The following is a 20,540-nucleotide window of genomic DNA, read 5'->3' as shown; positions in this document are numbered from 1 at the left end:
AATAAATAAAGCAAGGTACAAGAAATAAGGAGTGCCTGGGGCTTGCTATTTTAGGCATCTATCTTATACATGGTGGTCCCCTCAGAGAAGGTGACATTTGAGCAGAGACCAGGAAAGCGGAGCAGTAAGTCAAATGGCTGTCTGGGGAAGGCTGCTCTAAGTAGAGAGAACAGTAAGTGAGCAGCCCTGAGGCTGGAGCAGGCCTAGCATAATCAAGTGTGCTACTGGGCTAGTGTGCCAAGAGCAGAGCAAATGAGGGAGAGTAGAAGGAAATGAAATCAGAAGTGAGATTGGGAGCAGGTCATGTAGGGCCTCGAAGCCCTTGATAAGGACATTACAGAGTTTTATACTGAGTGTGGTGGGAAACCATCAGAGGGTTTTGAACCCAGGAGTGACATGGTCTGATCTGCAGTTTAAAAAGATCTCTGGCTGCTCTTTGAAGAATAGTTTGTATAAGGGAGAGTAGAAGCCAGGAGTCCAGTTGAGAGGCTTGGACCAGTGCAGTAGCCATGGAGAGTAGAAGCAGAGGATTTGGGGCAATATATGAACCAGAGAAGAAGAGATTTAAACAGTTCCAGTATAATAACAGGCTGCTGAGGAAAATGACATTAAATGTATACATACCAGAGAAATAGAAAAACTAAAAACCAATTGTTTTGTGAGAAAATGTTTCCTATTGGTCTTATTACCGTAGCTTGACTTCTCTTTGAGAGGAATTACCAACACATGTTCTTGTTCCTGTCATGACTGACCTTTTTACTTCCTCGTGCAGCTGCTTTTTAGTCCAGTGAGGAACTTTGATGGAGCCATATAAGAGAAGATGCTCCTTGGTAGTGAGATAACTAAACAAGACATCGTGCTGCATGCAGACCCCCATACTCTTCCGTACGATGTGTAGGTCTGTTTTGATATCTTTTCCATAAACAAAGATGGTACCTGCTGAGGCCCCAAACAGCCCAGTCAACATGGAGCTGGAAATGAAGAAATGATAAATTAGGTGGGAACCAAGCATTGAAGCTTGGTTTTTAGGACGAGATATATCTCAGTTGTTAGCAAAAAATATTGCATTGTATCTCCTCAAAGTCAAGCTATGAAATAAAATAGTATTAAATAGGAATAAAAATTAAAATTACTTTCAAGCTTTTAATAATTTAGAGTGTTAATAGACACTACATAATCATGATGGTGGTGGTGGTAGGTTGGTGAGAATGATAGAAACGGTTGTGCTCTTTAATTGCAAGTGTACTGTCTCCTTGAGCAAACTCATGCCCTTTCCTGGCATCAGATAGTGTCTACCGGTCATTAAGTCTCAAAATTATCTCTCTAGTCCAGATCTCCACCCTCAGTTGTGGGCTTGCTCTATCCATCCAACAGACAATGCCACTTCTCCATGGGACATCTTACAGGATCCTCAAACTCAATATATTCAACACTTAACTCATGATCTTTGCCCTCAAATCCTTTCCTTTGTTGATGTTACCTCTTTCACTATATGATAAATGTATATACTGGTTGCACAAGCCTGGAATTTAGAGTCGTTTTTGCATCCTCCTTCTATCTTCATCTCCTAACTCACCCATATTTCTCCATTTTCCCAGGCACCACCTTAGTGCAAGCCGCCGTTACCAATTACCTACCAGCTGCTGTAGGCTCCTAACTCATGGCCCTTGGCCATCTTCAGTCCCTTCTCTACAGTGTAACTGGAGAATTCTCACCTAGATAATTCCTCTTCCTCTTTCAGATAGTTAGTAAACTGAGCAATTATTTAATATCCATCTTCTCCACTAAAACACAAGCTCCCTTAGATCAGGGAAACATCATTTCTCACCACTCTCTCTCAGTGTCTAACTTGTGCTTTGCACATAATAGACCCTAAGTGGCTATTGTGGATTAACTAGAGAATCAATGCAATATACAATTCTTCCCATAAAAACACATTGAAATACAAATTATATACTTCATTCTTTATATTCAGAAAATAAAATGGGGACTTTCTCAGCTAAAATTGCAGGCTCTTCGAAAGCTTTCTTTATCCCTTTTCTTCATTGGCCTCTAATTGCCTATTAGAAATCTTGCTTTTTAAGCATTATATTCTCACTAAAAAGCCAACTCTGAATTTAAACAGGTCATAGAAATGAGAACAGCTGCATGTTCACTCATTTCATGACCTCATGACCTTCCTTTGTCCCCTTTTATTTACAAACATTAATTTGAATGTTTTGGCAGTCACTGAGCCTACTCATGATGATACTAAACAGGATATCCAGCAACTGACACATTTCCTCAAATAAGGATTGAGCACCAATGGCTCCTTAGAGCTGATTCCAAGGTAAGCAATGTGGAGCATTGGAGGTGAATCACAAAAAAGAAATGCAGAAGAATGTCACTTTAAGAATATTTGAATCTGCTTCTCCATTCAGACACAGGAAAATGCTAATTAAGTGAAGAGTGAGAAAGAACAGCCCACGTGTCACTCTTGACCTTTCTGATCTCTGTCTAATAACTGGTGATTCTGTTGTTTCTTTAGGAATCAAGGCAAGGATTCTCTGTGATGGAGTAGCTGGGGCTGAGTGTGTTTATACTGGGGTGTTTAAACTCAAATTTATCCATGGGTCAGAATAAAAACACAAATAAGTGAACAGACTGGGCGTATGAGGCAGTACAGATTGGTGGGGACCCGGGATAAACCAGAAAGCAAATGCCTCCTTTAAGAGAACAGTCACTAATTGGCCCCAACTCATTGTCCCTACTTAAGACTGTAGACCCAATGTTGCTAGAACTTCATTATCTAAGAGATGCCACAAATATTTACGTATATTAGAAAACTCCTCCATTTTAAAATATTGGCACTGAATTAAAAATTTTAAGTCCTAGGTGTGCCAACATCTGTTCTTTGAGCTCACGGTTTGGGACCTCTGATTTAGCTTCCGTTCTACATTATACAATTTGAGCTATTTTAGTCCATTTGGTAGATGTAAGAACTTTATTTTCTGTGAAGGAGGTGAGGAAATATTAAGTAATATGCTTCTATGGCAGTAGTAACATACATGAAAAATAACATACATGGTGGTAGTTTTCCCAGCTCCGTTGGGTCCCAGCAATGAAGTAATGTGCCCTTCATAAAAGTTCAGATTGACATTATCAACGGCAATTTTTGAGCCATAGATCTTTGTGACCCCATGCAGGGCAACCCCAACTGTGAGATCTTTAGGTTCAGGCTCAATGTTGGAGGGAAACATGTATTCAGGACCTGGAGAGAAATTAAGAGAAGAGTTGTAAGCCCACAAATAGGGAAATTGGAGCCAGAGTTAGATTTTTCTCTAATTAAAAACTGAAGACTATAATAATACAACCTTTTAAGTAAAAACATAATTTATATATAGTTTTCAGCCTCCTTCTCACTTGGTTAAAGAATGAATGAGAGTGAGAAACCATATTCTGTAAGGTTTATATCACCCTTGTATGTCAGAAAAAGCAGTCCTAGTATTCAGAATTGCAATAATGAATTATCCTTTATTCAACAGATTTCAAATATTCAAAAGACAAGTCTACGTCTTGGTTGTCCGACTGAACAGGAGGATACCAACTTACGGAATAAATGTCTACAAGGTGTGATTTTACAGAGACAAGGCTAGCTCAAATCCGTGGCTTATAGAATCCAGTCATTAATTACTATCTACATCTCCTTCAGGTATCACAGAAGGACCACTTACATGGGTCATCCTTCGCAAGGATAACCTACTCATCCAATGTCAGTAAGACATGAACTTTAAACTGTTGGTCCAGTGGGTTATGCTAAGTTATCCATAGTTGTTACATGGTTACTCCTTATGATTAGTGACAGATGGCTGGAGTTAGGGGTGCAGACTGCGGCCAAGGAATAAAATTTTTCTCTGTGTGAGTCTAACTGGACCACAAAGGGATCTGCAATCTTGGCCTAATTAGCACCATATGCTAACCAACAGAGCTAATGAGCCCAGAAAAAGCCACAATTTAATCTCCATAAGAGTCTAAACACATACGTGTAGACATATTCATCCATGACTAAAAGGATGATAATTTTGCCATTCTGAAAAACATAATTAAAATCACTAGTCATGTAAATTGTACATCACTTCTCTCATAGTAATGCCTGTTGTTGACCTACTTGTCTTACTGGCAGATGGGTTGGTGTTCTGCATCATGATGTTAGTAAACATAAGGCCGTTGCTTTTCTCGTGCTTCACATCTGCACATCCCAATCGCTCCTTCCAATAGGAAGGAAGGATTGGAAAATACCATGGAGCTGCCATACCATATGTACCTGTAATAAAAATGTGTTAAGAAAAGCAAATTTTAGTTGATTGTTAACATTTAAGCAACAGAAGCTAAACAACAAAATATTATATATGGTTCAGGAAGTGTTTTCTTTTTTTTCCCGATTCTATAAACACTAAAGAGTAGTCTCAGTTTCCAGAGTAAAATAAAAAATATAGGCTTTCTTTTATTAATTTTTTAGTTTCAATGAAGAATAATTGTATACCATAAAATTTACTTTTTGTAAGTGTAGTTAGATGATTTTTGGTAAATATATAAAGTTGTGCAACCATCGCCACAATCCATGCATTAGAACATTCTAGAACTCCAAAAAGTTTTTTTCTGCCCATTTACAGATAACCCCTGTTCCCAACCCAAGTCCCAATCACTGATATGCTTTCTGTCCCTATATATTTGTTTTTGATAGAAATTTTATATAAATGGAAGAATACTCTTTTATTCATTTACAGCAACAATGTACAAACATAAATAAGGCTTAATGGAAAAATTCCTAGCATGTTAGAAGTGATGAACACTTGAGACGTAGGAGAGGGAATCTGACTAGTCTTTTTCCATTAGAACTTGATAAAGTTTCCTTAGAATTAGGAGACTTGGGTTTTTGCCTCATAATATCGCATATGCCCATTGGAAAGACTGGATTCCATGCTTCTTAATTCACTCTATCCTTTAGATGAACATCAGAGAAGGAACTCACCAGTGTATTATCTTATCTTAAAAAATTTCACTTAGTTTTGGGATTTAATTAATTTTTTGGAGATTATATATGGTAAATCCAATTTTAAAAATATGTATGTTAGCCGATTTACGATGATGAAAACCATAAAAGCATATGTTTATAGGAAGCATGTTCATACCTGGAAAAACATTCCTGACATACCAGGCAATAAGGAAGTAAATGAAAGAGTCAGCTAGGATTAGACAGCACAGCCAGCCAAACGAGGTGGTGTCATCCTGAACCGGGGAACTGTACATGTTTTCCCACTGAAGACCTAAAAGGTGAACACGTATGTTTATTCTTGGATGAGGTGTATTGCAGCTGTGAAAGAAAAAATCCAGTTTTAAAGAAAGTGAGCCTACCGATGTCCTGTTCCTCGTATCTCGCAATGTATTGACTTGCGTAACTGAATGCTGTTGGGGACAGCAGGCTCTGTGAAGAAAATAAGCAGCAATGATAATAGACTTCATACATATCACCCAGAGGGATCTTAACACACTTAAAACTTTGGGCACTTATGTAGATAAAACTGACACTAACTCTCTAAGCATATTTAAAAACACAGAGGTCTCTTCTCAAGCACACCATAACTCTGAAAGAAGAGGAGAGGAAACAGCAGAAAACAAAAGCAGGAGAGTTATAACTCGGAAAATATTTGTCAAAAATTCAAACTATATAACTAAACTTATTAAACGTTGCTCAGCAATTAATAAAACAGGTAATTACAGGATAATGCAATGTTAAGATTAAAATCAAATAAAATGTTGGGCTACTTCATAAACTGATTTCAGGTAATAAAAGTATTAAGAATGAAAATATACTAAAATATCAATTGATTGAATGCTTATACTGCAACAAATTAAAAATTTAAATTTTGGGGCTGGCCCCGTGGCAAAGTGGTTAAGTTCTTGCACTCTGCTTCAGCGGCCCAGCGTTTTGCCAGTTCGAGACCCGGGTGCTGACATGGCACGGCTCATCAAGCCATGCTGAGGCAGCGTCCCACATGCCACAACTAGAAGGACCCACAACTAAGAATATACAACTATGTACTGGGGGCTTTGGGGAGAAAAAAGAAAAAAATAAAAATCTTTAAAAAAAATTTTAAATGTTGTTTAAACCCAAAATAACCAGTGTTAAACGAAAGTTATTTACCACTTTCTATTTCCGTAAGTAGCAAAGTTTTAATATGATTCTCAGTCAATGCTGAGATTTACTTCTGCTTTCCAAATTTCAGTCAATAATCTTAATGCTTTCATTAAAATTCTTAAATTAATTTAGTACTCTTGAATTGAACAGGCAGAATTCAAAATTGATTATATGTTGTCAGTGCGTTTGTCTTTATGCCTGTAAGTTATATTGTACATCATGAAAACCATGAGAATTATTCATAGATGAGAATAATTCCAGCTATAGAGGCGCTAAGACCTTCAAGGAATTGGACCAGAGAGAAGTCAGAATTCTTGATGATCTTTAAAACGTGAAATGTTACATTTTAATTGTTCTTTCTTCAAGAACTATTTCTTAACAGCATCACATAATAGGATTTTAGAGACTGTGGGGTGAAAATTTCCTTTTCATAATATTATGCTTACATGGTATACAACGATGTAGAAAACAACTATCATTAGGACAATTAAGCTTATTTTTCTATCACTGAACTTTTAAATTTAGATAAGTGTACTTTCAGTTTGAGAATCTAAAAACAAAAACAGGGTGCATTCTTTTTACACACTGGTCATTCGGTTGTGATGTTTGACTCACCATGAATACTTTTACGACATAGCTCAACTCATTCTCAACTGTAACTAGCACAATGAATGGAAAAAAGGCAATGATGTAGATGAGGCTTCCGATCAGAGCTGCAATGTTGGTGTTGTTGAAGAAGACGCTGATGAGATAGCTCATGGCAATAACTGAGAAGCTGTAGTCCGAAAAATACAGGAACAAAATGAACCCATTTGTTTTAGGAAGGATATTGCCAAACTTGAGAATAATGATGAGGAGGATGATGGTAACCAGCAGAAATCCAACACTCTCTATAAGCCAGGCAAAAAAGTGGCTGCAGGAGTTGACGCCCATCATCTTCATGTACTGTAAAAAGGAGAAAGAGTTAGCTGCTTCTTCAGCTGATATACTCTCAAATAGCAATTACTCCTATACCATGCCAAGATGCCCATGAGGCTTTTCATATATATGAAATGAGGCATTTTAGTTATTTACGTAAGTCAAGTATTTGTCCAAGCTTGCTGTGTGAAATTAATATGACCTCTTATGCCAGCCCATCTTAGATTGTATGCTCCCAGAGTGTCCCAGTATAATGGGCTCTTTTCTTTCAATTCCATTTTATAACTGGTATCTAACTGATGCCTCAACATTAAACTAGTTTAGAATAGATCAGCAAAATCTATGACATTCCTGGGGCTAGCCCTGAGGCCTAGTGGGTAAGTTCAGTGCACTCCGCTTTGGCAGCCTGGGTTTGGTTCCCAGGCATAGATCTACACCACTCGGCAGCAGCCATGCTGTGGCGGTGACCCACATGCAAAATAGAGAAAGATGGGCAACAGATGTTAACTCAGGGTGAATCTTCCTCAGGAAAAAAAAAGTATGGTATTCCCTGCAGAATTTTACATGTTTATGTAAATTTGACATTTGTGCAGACATGAATATTTCAAGCTGGTGAAAAACCATGGTTTATTTTAAATTGAATGTAAGGACTAAGATAATAAAATTCCATATATATATAATATATATATTTTACCAAACATTAATGAACACCACAATCAGCATTCACGTTCCTGAGAGAAATAGAATTGATCTGATTCCTAAGAATTTAAAACATGGGAACTTTGAAGGGAGACTCTCTGCCTTTTGCTCCAGCTTCCCCATCCTCAAAATCCCTGGCAGTCTAGGGCAAGTTTGCCATCTTTGTTTTCCAAAAAGACATTCATACACTCAAAATGAAGTCATATACCTGAGATAATCTACATCTCTTTCTCAGCTGCCATTCTTTAATAACCAGTGATCCTCTAGAGGCCTCGGGACCTCACCAAGGTAGAAAAACACAGCAGCAGGATGTGCTTGTGCGTTAACTCAAAGGGATTCTGAAAGATCTAAAGTTCCCTGGACCTGGTCGTCTTGAATTTGGTGACGTGTGGGACTTTGGGAGAACCCGGATATCTTGGTTTCTAGTTTTAACAACTCATGATTAATTTTAATCTTATGAATCCAATATTTCATTTAAAAAAATGAACAAAAGAAATGCTCCACTAAAAGCTTTCTAATTCAGTATTTTTATAAAATAAAGGATTTTCAATGGTTGCACCCCCTTAAACCTAACTTGTCTAGAAAAAAAAGATGGTGAATGTGCTGGATCTTTTGCTCTACAAGCAGAAGAGTGAATTTTACTTTCTGCCTTTGCAACTTATCACATTTTGATAACTCTGCTGCTCTGGTTGTTACCATGGAAACAGCTACCTGACTGCCAATGGTCTAAGCTGAGGGCCTGAAGCTAATCACCACTGAGAAAAAGCCCTGACTTTTCCTCTTAGCTTTGCCCTCTTCCTTACCCTCTCCTCTCCTGGTGCTTCTCTCCTCCTGGCCCTGCCACCCTTTGCAGTGAAGGTTCAACCTATATTTCCATAGGAATGCAAGCGTGGGTCAGAGTAAAAAAGTCAGCATGGAGCGAAGATTCACCATGGAAGTTTTCCTCCAATTGCTACATATCTACCACTGAAAACAAAATTACATTTTGGTGTGAAAAACGACCTCACAGACCTTATTCTAGAAATTCTTTCCCTGCATCGCTACCCATTTGAGAAAATGTAATGTGTCATGTTTTACAACTGCGTTTCACAGCTATTCAGCTATTCAACTATGACCATGATACTTTAGCTCTTTTTATTTGCCTTTCCTGCTATTTGTATTTTGAGTTTGTACCTATTTGAATATAATTAAATAAGGAGTTATGGAACCCATATAACTACTCCAAAGCTGACATTCACCACCTAATTTCACATGGCCTATATGAAAAATACTTCCCTCCCAATAGCAATATATGTCAGTAGGAGACGATGTCAATATATTTAGCAACGTGGATATAAAATATCCAGGACACTATCAAGGACATAAAGTAAAGCTGACTTCATTTGTCTAACTGTGCTTTCATGCCTTGACAATTGATAGCTGCCGTATAAAACATTTACGCATCTAGAAAATTCTCCGTTCACAGCCTTGTTAAAAGACAATTTGGCAAACCTGAAGACCAGGCGTTTATCACTGTAATTTTGAAGTTTTTGAGACTCAGGATGAGATTCCTGTGCCTAAGAGTTGGTAAAAACTGGAGGTTGATCATTGTTTTTTATTGAAGTAGATCGAGTTAGCTGCTTCCAAAGTATCCACTACTTAACATCCTAGCATGAAACTTCGGTGCTAAACTTCAGGATTTTATGCCATGAGGAAAACAGCTGTTATTCATAAACAGCGAGAGCAATGAGAACACGTAAGTCATCCATAAATTATCCAGATTCACTGCCAACTTTGTCAGAATAAACAAGACCAAACGCTGATGGAATGTGGCCCACAGAGAATGGTTGGCTATGCTTTCTTAGATGTCATTAGTTCCTTCTCAAAGTGACAAACGTCAGGTGCCGGCTTTGCAATCAAAGAGTCACTTGTCTCAAGCCTCCCAAACCTGCCAGAGCAATTCATTGATAGCTGACAACCTGTTGCTTAAGAAAACCCCTGTGCACGGTGGTCAAAGTCTGCCCCAGCTTATGGCAGAAAATAAGGAGAAGAAAGAGATTCTGTAAGATTTTGGATGAACATGTCGCCACATTCAACAGAAGCTTATGCACAAGGATTGGCATCAATGCTGTCAGGAAGAAATCATAAATATTCGTATATTTACTTGACAGCAATGTCTTTATTCAATTCAACAAGAATGTCAAGCACTAATTTATAAGGAATAACAACATCTTCTACCTCCTGCATACACTCAAAATGAAGCCATGTATCTGAGATAATCTTTATCTCTTTAAAAAATTCTCTTAATAATAGATATTTATATTATTTTTTTAATAAGATGTAAAGGATGTTGTCACCATTACTTGGAATAATCTAAACTCCCACTAGTGGGATGAATAGTGTACGTCAAGAAAGCATAAAAGATTGTTTAAAGTGAGGCACCAAAGGGCTAAAAATCCCTGCATAATTCTTGGTAACATCTCTGCAGCCCACAGATATTGTAGTTTACCTGTCTGAACCCAGAGAGAACATTTTCAAAATTTTGTCTCCAATTGAATGTAAGCACTGAAACCCCCATAAATGACTTATATTAGATCACATAGGTGAAACTAACCCATAAATCAAGAAAATAATGTGGAAAAGTACTCTCCTATGTGTCGTAAAATCAGATTTTGTATAGCTTTAATATTTTAATTCTTAAAAGCAAGGAATACAGAACAAAAGCCAATTGAAAGTCATTTTGAAACAGTTTGTTTTTTTAAACAACAGGCTTCATTTCATCAATAAACTTATTGGGCATTAATATTTCTGCCAATTGCTTTAACAAGTTAAAGGAATTCACTGGAGTCTCATACCATAACAAGGTCAAGGATTAGTGGCTACATTGAAATAGCAACTAACTTGGTTTTCATGCCCAGATTTGAGACCAGTTACACAGGTAAAAATGTATTATTTTTACTTTTTTTTTTTTTTTTGCTGAGGAAGACTAGCTCTGAGCTAACCTCTATGCCAGTCTTCCTCCACTTTATATATGGGTCACCACCACAGCATGGCTGACAAGAGGTGTAGGTCCACACCTGGGCTCCAAACCCACGAACCCAGGCTGCTGAAGCAAAGTGTGCCAAACTTAACCACTACACCATGGGGCCCACCCAGTTTAATTTGGAATGAGAAGGAAGTAGTGAGTGGACAGATTTAGACCTTAATTGATTATAAAAAAAATAGTATTAAAAAGTAATTTTGAATCTCTGGTAGACTAAGAGATTATCTATTATCATCTTCAAAAGACCTTAAGAGTCTATGCTACTAAAACAAGATTATGAGAGGGAAGGTAGCTCTGATATGGAAAAGGATTGGTTGGAAGTCATGACACTTAAGTACTAACCCAGATCGACCATTAACTAGTTCCATGGTTTTTAGCAAGTCAGCTCTTGAGTTTCTGGGTTCAGTTTTTTCCCCTTTAAAAAGGAGGAGGTTAGTTTAGAACTGTGGGCAGTGGAGGGGGGCTGAGCAGGAGGTAGTGGGAACATTCCACTCATGCCACACCTGCTTCCATCAATTCCACTTACAAACAGACTGTATTCTTTTGAATTTTGGGCATCACTGATTTTAAGATGTGCCATTATTTTATATGCCACCAAGAAAGAAAAATCACTGCCAAATAAATTATCACCCTGATCTATCAACGCATCCCAATTTCAGAGGGTTTAAAATGTGAAGAAAAGAATCATTATCTTGGAAATGATAAAATATAGATAATTGAATCATCGTCTCTTCTGGCAGTGAGAAAGCACGTTCTGGAAATATCCTGCTGAATGACGTCTCGATGAGGAGACTCAGAGAGTTAAAGGGATTGGGCCCAAGGGACTATGAACGGGAAGACACAAAGCCTGACTCTGATTCCACGTTCAGTGATCTTCTGTTCTGTCACTTTGACCCCCAATATCAGGCGGCTAAATTTTGAAAATAAATGACTGCGACATGAAGACACAGCTACCAACTAGAAACTGGTTCATGGTTAAAAATACGTCTTTCAAGTCTTCAATTGAGAAAGGACTCTTCATTATGCTTTGATATTTTTTGGTGACATACATAGATGTACTCAGAAAGCATCTCCTTCAAAGGCAAAATAATACAGTGTGTGTATTTTATATGTATGTATATACTTATATAGTGAGTATATTATATATATACATCATACATACATATATATCACACACATACTTATATTTACTGTGTGTTTCTGCCAAAAATATTTTTAAGGTAGATATTTATTTTGAAGTAGAAAAGAACTCGTTTTCTGTCAGTTTTCTACTTCAAAGTTTTCCTTTTATCTGTGAACATTCACTTATGAGTACCAGGAACCTAAAAGAGAAATATAAGGTAAGAGCTTGCAGCCACAATTATGGTCCAAGGCACAGATTCAAGTTTCTAAACTGGAATTAAGAAATCATTGCACGCAGTCCTGAATACAACAGGGCTCAAACAAACTGATGAGACATTTACCAAATTGTAACTGAAATACAAGAATGCAGCTGTGAAAGTCACACAGAATTCAAATTGAAATGGTAACTAGGATAGGTTCAAACTCTATGACAACCCTGGAAGTGGCTGTTGAACTGAAAATATGGAGCAGTTGTTTGTACCTTGGAAGGAGAAACAATCCATTGCCTAGAAGCATTGGCAAAGGAAGCCTGAAGGTACAAGTGGACTAACAGGTTACTCCAACCTCGTTATTTCAGGTTGTCAGCCAGGCCTTGCAATAATTATTAGGCCCCAGTTTTGAAATGCTTCTGCTTTCTTTTCACTCCATGAGTGAGGGTAAGAATGGATTCATTACAGGATGACCAGATAAAATAATGTCTATTCCAATGCAATCACACAATGCTTTTTGATAAATGCTAATAAGAATTTATATTTTGGATTTGAGGATGATGATAAAGAGCATGCTTAAGAAGAAATCACACTTTACATCCCAGGTCCTGTCTTCCATTGTCATATTTTTAACCTAATCAGTAGCATAACCTGAAATTCTTAGTCTCTATAAATCATGAGTCAGTGGGAGAGAGGGGAGAAGGTAATTGAAGAAGACAAGTACACTGGAAAGAGAATTTGCTTCTTGAGAGCTGAAACAAGCCATATGTCTATGTCTGTATCTATATCTGTATCTTCCTTTGGACTTTGGTTACCATGCCAACAATCTCTTGCCCTAATAGTAGTAGTGTTGTCATTTAAACTTCCTCTGTTAGATCCTAACTCATATAGGTAACTCCCTAGGCAAAAATTATCCTTAAGATCATAAATTGTACTCAAATTTTATTCAGAATTATTCGGATTTTGTTTTTCAAAAGCACTTATAAAATAACTTTTATGTAACTTTTCCAGAAGATGAAATATTGCCTTATCAGCTGCCTTTATTAAAAATACATACCAGAAAAACGCAAAAATAGCAAACAACAAACAAAAATACGTATTTTTCCATCTAATTCACAAGGTATGGGTCAGGCTTTCGGATTTGGCATAGGCATGATGAAAATCACAGAAATTAATGATTATACAAATAGAACTTATTCATAATAAGAAGAAATACTCAATGTACCTCATGAAGCCGGAGATCTTTCTCATAAACAAGCTTTTTTACAAATGCAGCTATAAATACAACCCAGGCAACCATGAGCACAATTGGAAGAGAATAAGAGACACTGGTTAGGAAGCTGTAAAAAAACAAAACAAAACACAAAAATCCAGTGACCAAAATGAATGTCATCCTTGCAGATTGTAATATACAAAGAACACACGCTCTCTTACATTGAAATTATACTCGTTTTGAATTTGAGAATAATCATCAATATTACACCTTTATTTATGGAATGTGAAGCTGACTTAACAGTGGACCCAAGATTTTCTTGCTGTAATGTTGCAAGAGGCAAAAACGGCTCTGGATTGTTAGCTAAAATTGCCACATTGTTTAAAATGTGTTTGAGTATGTCCTGTCCAGGAAAATAATCATTATATAGATATATTTGCAAGGCTCAAAGCCTTTTTGTCTAAACTAAATTCTTATCTAAAAGGCAGATTTAAAATTAGATGGTGATTGGTTTATCAAGCTAAAAGCTATATCTTCCCAAATTACTGTATTTATCCACTCTTCAGAAACTCATAGTTATTATTAAACTAAATTTCCCAAAATGAAATAAAATAAAACTCAAAGCATTCAATTTAAAATGCAGACAAAGAACTTGAATTCCTTAAAATAATTCTCCAGGAGATGTTTCATAAACAGTACAGAAAGGTTTTTTCTGGTAATGTGCTAAATGAGAGAGTCACTAGAAGTCTTCATCAGGCCCCAAATGTGGCCTTCCTGAGTGGCCTGCCCACAATACCTGAGAGTTCAAATGCAGTGTTTCTCAAAGTTGAGCGTGAATCAGAAACGCTGGAAGGGCTTTATTAAAACAGATTTCTGACCCCCACCCATAAGCTTCTGATTTATCATACCTAGGGTAGAGTAATGAATTTGCATTTTAAACAATTTCCCAGGTGATGCCTATGTTGCTGGTCCGAGGGCCATAGTTTGAGAACCATGATTCTGACATTAGCCACTTTCCATGGGCTAAGGCAAATGAGGAGTTTCCACTGAGAGAAACTCTAAATTGATCTGTTTTGCGTGTTAGCCTCCACGGAAGCTATCGTTTGGAGAAAGGTCCCAAGGCCACTTCCTTTCTAATCTATAAGGCTAAGGAATTACCTTCAAGTTCCCCATGAAAATGCAAATATTAAAGGGACACGACCTTGCCATCACTCATTATCACTTTGGCATCCTCGGTGTATCACCATCAGAGAGATGAGGGGTTTTTTGCTGGGGGAGGAGTGAGGGCGGAGGCCACATCCATTTTTTTGGTTCCTGGGAAATTGTCTAGCATGGGGTAGGCACTTAAAGAATATTTGTTGAATGAATTTTGTCTTGGTTGAGGTCCAGCCTTGATGCTGTTTCTGGCTCTAGAATTAAGCATAGTCTCTCATTTGTTAATAACAAATTCCCTGTAATATTTCTTCCAAGTGACTGCGTATTTTAGGCTTGGTATAGTATAAAGTAGAAAATGCTGGTCTCGCAGGACCAGTGCAGTACCATCTACACTACTTTGGACAAGTTACTTAAGCTTTTTGGATTTCAGTCTTTTCATCTGGAAAGTATGGCTGATAATACCTGTTCCCACTTATCTTACGAAGTCCTTGGAGGGAACAAATGAAATAATATATGTGAAAGCACTTGGCATGCGACAAAGACATTATATGTAAATGTAAGGCATTATGACCATACTCTCACAAAGAATGCAGAGTACAGTTACTTTTACTCTTAAAAGAAGCATCCAGGTACCCACCATCCTAGGTGTGAAAATTTACAAGGGTACAAGATATGAAAATTACAAAAAGAATGAGCAGGAAAATAGATGAGAATTTTCATTTAATAGAACCCACAGGTCTTTACTATTCATGCATGCTGTGCAGTGCACACACAGTTCAGGCTGCAAAGTCCTGACTGGCCTCCACAATGAGCTGCTAACCTTGACAACCCACTGATGGAATCCTCGTCTGTCCCAGTATCACAGCTGCACAAAGGGTTACATAACCTCATCTCATCTATAGCTTTTGAAGCAGCCAAAGGAGACAGAGCATCAATAGAAAGAAATAAAGAAAAAAAAACCCAGAACCATCTGAATTGTACATAAGCTGCACTAACCGAGCTGAATAACAAGCACAATTCCTTTACAGGAATATTCAGCCTCAAGCTTTTGTGTAGGAGGGTGAGCTTGAAAAACGTAGTCCTTTGACCTTATTTTTTCACTGTGGTCAGAGTGGAAGAGACACTCAGGGCTACCTGACTGGCATATTTCTTGAACATTCAAATTCCATTGTCTAAAAGCATGATCTTTACATTTTTTGTTCATTTAGCAAACCCCTTTAGATAAAGATTCCTAGCAAGTGGACTGATAGTCCATGAAATAGTTTCAGATAGCACAATATTTATCTCAGAGAGTTGATCAATGATCCGTTTCATCAAAAATTTTTCCTTAAAATTGACCATACATGCACAGATATCTCGTTAAATTTGAGAGTTAGGAGAGATTGTAAGATTGTCTTGTTTAACGCCCTCCTTTGACTAGAGAAAGGCAAGACCTATAGACAGCAGGTAACATTAAAATCATGCAGCAGTGCACTCAGGTCTGGAGTCCAGTTCTCCTAATTCAAGGGCCAATGTTCTTGGAAAGCTAAGGGTTATGATAAAGAAAATATACATCATTTAGTAAGAACTCTGCCATCATCTGTAACTATGAGCAGCTGTAGTGTAGCTGTTACCTATAATGTGGACCCTTTCCTGGAAACAGGTATTTGGCTAAGGTTTGGTGAATGTTGCCCCTTCACCTGATGTATGGGAATGAATAAACAGAAATGAGCTCTCAAAAAAGTGACTACTAAGAAGGGCTGGAAGTGCCCAGACTTACTTGTCTTTCATGTAGCAGGGGTAAGGAATTGCTTGGACCTGGACTGCTACTTCCTGGCAGTTCCTTCCGGTCTGCAATTCAATGATTGCTCTTTCAATACTATCCTGCAAGTAAATAAAAGCCCTGCCATAGATCTGGTTGAGTGATGGAGAATTGTGTGGTCCCGGGGCCCAAATCTTGGTTCTTATGCTTCTCGTGGTCTGTGAGGTCTTGAGACTCATGCGGATGGTATATTTTATGACGGGAGGAAGAGAGACATTTTCAGAGTCATAGCTTCTGTGCTGGTTTCTGTTAGAAGGAAGCTTAAAAATAACACCTAAAAATAAAATGGCAACAAGAGCAGAAAGGTTATTTAATGGTTGACCTTATTCATTGTTTGGAGGGTACAGTTAGGGAGCCACCAAACAGACAATTGAGTCAGTAATGTGACAGTAAGTGCAGGCTTCTAATTTACGAAAAAGATAACTGATTGGAAGTGACGACCTCAGAGATTCAAAGCAGGAGTTTGAGAATATAATCACAAACTAAGTAGCCAGATTAAAAATATATCAGTCTCTGCCACTTACTGAAATTAAAACACACACACACACGCTTTAAAATAAATAATCTTGACTTCACCCTGTAACTATGTAATTCTTTTCGATCTTAATTTTAACCACACCAACAAAATTACACACACATTGAAGGCTCCTCAGACAACGTGGTTGGTTGACTACATGAAAGGTTCTCTTTTCTAAGGACATCAGAAGGGACAGTGACCTCCCAGACTACTTTCCTAAGTTCTAGATGAAAGAGGTGAGGCAAGAATTTGGCCAATTTTAGTACAAAGAGAAGCTCAAACTCTAGCAGAATAACCCTTACTTCCAAAGAGTTCATTGCTTTTGTAGAGTCTTTTAGCTTCTCTCTCCATTTCCTCAACACTTTGTGCTGCCTGAATACGGTCATATGACACACAGGAGGAAATATTTACTGTCAGGGAAGACAGTGTGTTGAGATGATCGATGAGGTCAATGCTGTTCTCCAATTTCAGCCTTAGACTATCTAAAGAGACAAAAAGTATATTATCATGTTGTATTATAATGTTGTTTCTAGTAGTAATGAGACAAAATACTGATTTTGGGGTAAGTTTTAAACATTAAACTAGCTTATAAATAACAGGAAGTTGTAGAATTTACTCTAAACATATCCAGTACCATACACCTAGGAAAACGTGTCCAGTTGTCCAAACATTCATAGAGGAGAATGTTGAGCAAGTTACAGATACAGTAAACCCAAGTTCCAAGGATAATACAAACTAATTTAAAAGTTTATTCTGCAATAGTTTAATTAACCAATGACTAAAGGTGGATAAGTTTTTTTAAAACTCAATCTGCGTGTAGTTAGGAAGAAAACTATGAATTAGAGATGAAAGTTTCCAATAAACAGAAAGGCTTACTTTGTTCAGGGAATGTGCTTATAAGAATTTAGACAAAGAAAAGCCTGTGTTGAGTGTGCAGAACCAATAAACGACGTCATGTACTAAGTTGTGCTACAGAATCAGTTCTTAGGAGACTATGAGAATCCATGCCACATTGTTGCAACTTTCTAATATTGTTTGATTTAAAACCTTATGTGAGTTATCTCTATTGATATCTGTATTAATCTAGACAAAATGATCAAGATTTCATTTCAGGTAATTATTCTGGAAGAAAGAGGATTTAATTGCTGTTTAATTTCATGATTCCTTATGAGGAAATCAACTGAGACAAAGGGTAAATATGAAATTACAAGTTAATAAATCACTTGGCCAATTAAATTTTCATTGACTTGATCATCATAAATACCGAGAACACTGTGAATATCGTAAAACCCTCCTCACAGAACCCAAAGGTAACCGTTCCATAGAAGACTTCAATAGAAGACTTCATTTCTCATAGAGAGCAAGTCTTAAATGCACTCTCATTAGAATTGAAAATGAAATGGTTTGTTGATAGGGACATTGGTGGGGGAGGGGTAGAATTGTGGTTGAACAGTGGCCTCCAGCGGTCATTGGAAATCAACACAACACCAAAGATTCTTTAGAAAAGCTGGTAGACAGAATCAAAGAAGAGCTATGAGGGTCAGTGTTCCCCATGTTCAAACTATACAACCTCTTAGACAAGTTACATATATAATTACACAAGCATCAAGTTTCATTGTTATATTTATTTTAGTCTTATTTTAAATTCTAAAACTCCCTCCCACATCTAAAGTAGGACTGATAAAATCTGTATAAAAACTTTGTTGTATATACCTGATATTTTAGTCAAATGGTTTCTTACCCAAATGATGCTTTTAGAGAATAAATCCACTAATGCTTTTCTTTAGTTAAACAGTCAACTCTCATAAAACGCATGCGATTATATACAATATAAGCACAAGCATAGTTCCTCCCCATTGGTGCACAATGTAAGGCACTCGTGTCCCAGGGGCACCAGGGAGGAGGAGGGCCATTTGCTCCACTGCTGCCAAATTCTGATGCTCTCAATCCCTTCCTCATTCCCGTGGTTGCATAGCAACAGTGAATCAGACACAGACTGAATTAGATGTCTTGCATCCCTGAGGCTGAAGGTGGGAATGTGGCAGAAGGAATGCACAGGTTCAGACAGCTTCCTTTGATCCTTTCAGCCTGTTCCTTTTAAATGACCGTAAGAGGAGGATCCAACCTTGAATACTGATGTAGGTTTATTTTCTTTTGAGTCTCTGCCTTACCTTTGTTTTACTCTTGCCAGTTCTATAACCTCTTTCAGTTACGCTCTGGGTTAGTCAAGTGATATGGAGGCCAGTGGAGATAAAAAGTTAAATGTAGCCAGAAATAAACCATTTCATCTTTCTTTGTCCTTAAGGATTTGCTTTTCATAGTTACCAAAAAAAAAGTGTCCTCTTACTTCTAGGGACCTACCAACCTACCCATGACTGTAGGAAAAGCTGCATACGCACGGAGTCTATTGCATTATCATTATTGAAACCAACCACAGACACTGGGTACGCAAATAATCATTACTACTTGCAATTGTACAACTATCTGGGAAGAGGATCATGGATATATCCAAGATTTTACTTTTCTTGGAATAACTAGCTAGAAACCAAGTACAGAAGAAAAGGAAAAGTTCTTATATGGGACAATGTTTTTCACATTTCTGTCATGACTAGTGAATAAAAGTTTTGTGAATCTGGACTCACCAAGTTCATCTATCTGTTTCAATAGTTCAACAGCATCAAGTCCCACGGAGAACTTTACAAAAACTTGCACAAAGGGGTTCCTTAGAGTATTCTAACAAATAATAATAGGGGATCAGTTTCAATACAAGAAGAAAACATGTTTAATCATCATCTCTAATGAGACTCACAGTGAAATGAAGTAACTACCACCGGGCATTATCAGTGCGCCATCTTACAAAGACTCGCATACAAATCCCTGAGAAATAAACAGAAGGTATGTGGCCAGCAATGCCTTGAAAGGCTGGGGTTTTGCTTGTCTATAGACATAAATTGGTCAGTATGCTAATGTGGCCAGATCCAACCATAATTATCAACGTTAGGAAATTATATTCAATTTAACAGTCCTCTTTCCCATAGCTATTGTGTCATTTGACTTTAATATATGCTATACACAGTTTTGGTGGTTCACAGTTGAGTTTTGTTTAACCGGAACAAAAACAACTTTTAAACATTGTGGTGTCTACAAGGAATTTGGCATCACAATAGATTCGTATCTTAGTTGTTCTACTTCCCAGCTGTGAGGCTTCCAGCAAACACCCAGCCTTTCCCAGCTGCGGGTTACTCTTCTATAAAATAGGTATGAAGGATTCATCTTATCAGAACAGTCAAATGTAAACTATTATAATACTGTGTTATATCATAATAAGTGCAACTATGTGAACATGGAAAAATAAACTGATGATAAAATTTTAAATTACTCCATATTCATAGAAAGACTGAATATTTAGAAAAAACATAAATGCTTTAAAACATAAAGGCTTTTATAGCTATCTTCCAAATTAGAAGACATAACTTCCGTCACTGTAGAAGTATTACTAGGTGCTACTTCTTGAGTTCTTTCTATGTCATGGGGACTATCTGATGGAGTTTACCTCCGTTTTCTTTCTCACTTTTCAATAACACCTTGGAGTAAGTACAGTTATTGTCCTCAGGTAATAGATGACAAAGCTGGGGTTAAAGAAGCTGTGTAAATTCCCCTAAGGACACACAATTAATAAGGGCTAAGGAAAAGTTGAAGAGAGAAT

General features: G+C 37.4%; 1 protein-coding gene across 1 annotated transcript in view; it reads right to left on the bottom strand.

The window, feature by feature from the left end:
• Positions 1–20,540, bottom strand: part of ABCA12 (ATP binding cassette subfamily A member 12) — a 160,682-nt gene that overhangs the window by 41,539 nt on the left and 98,603 nt on the right. The window contains exons 20-29 of the mRNA XM_014843588.3: positions 19,477–19,567; positions 17,137–17,316; positions 16,276–16,591; positions 13,374–13,488; positions 6,794–7,123; positions 5,395–5,464; positions 5,172–5,306; positions 4,148–4,303; positions 3,064–3,250; positions 753–971 (exon numbers count right to left, since the gene is read on the bottom strand). Of these exons, the coding sequence (XP_014699074.2) occupies positions 753–971; positions 3,064–3,250; positions 4,148–4,303; positions 5,172–5,306; positions 5,395–5,464; positions 6,794–7,123; positions 13,374–13,488; positions 16,276–16,591; positions 17,137–17,316; positions 19,477–19,567 (1,799 nt within the window). The remainder of the gene's footprint in view (positions 1–752; positions 972–3,063; positions 3,251–4,147; positions 4,304–5,171; positions 5,307–5,394; positions 5,465–6,793; positions 7,124–13,373; positions 13,489–16,275; positions 16,592–17,136; positions 17,317–19,476; positions 19,568–20,540) is intronic.

This window comes from Equus asinus, chromosome 19, assembly GCF_041296235.1.
Source record: "Equus asinus isolate D_3611 breed Donkey chromosome 19, EquAss-T2T_v2, whole genome shotgun sequence".
NCBI classification, from domain to species: Eukaryota; Metazoa; Chordata; class Mammalia; order Perissodactyla; family Equidae; genus Equus; species Equus asinus.
The sequence above is the reverse complement of the archived record's forward strand: the minus strand, read 5'-3'. Positions and strand labels throughout refer to the sequence as shown.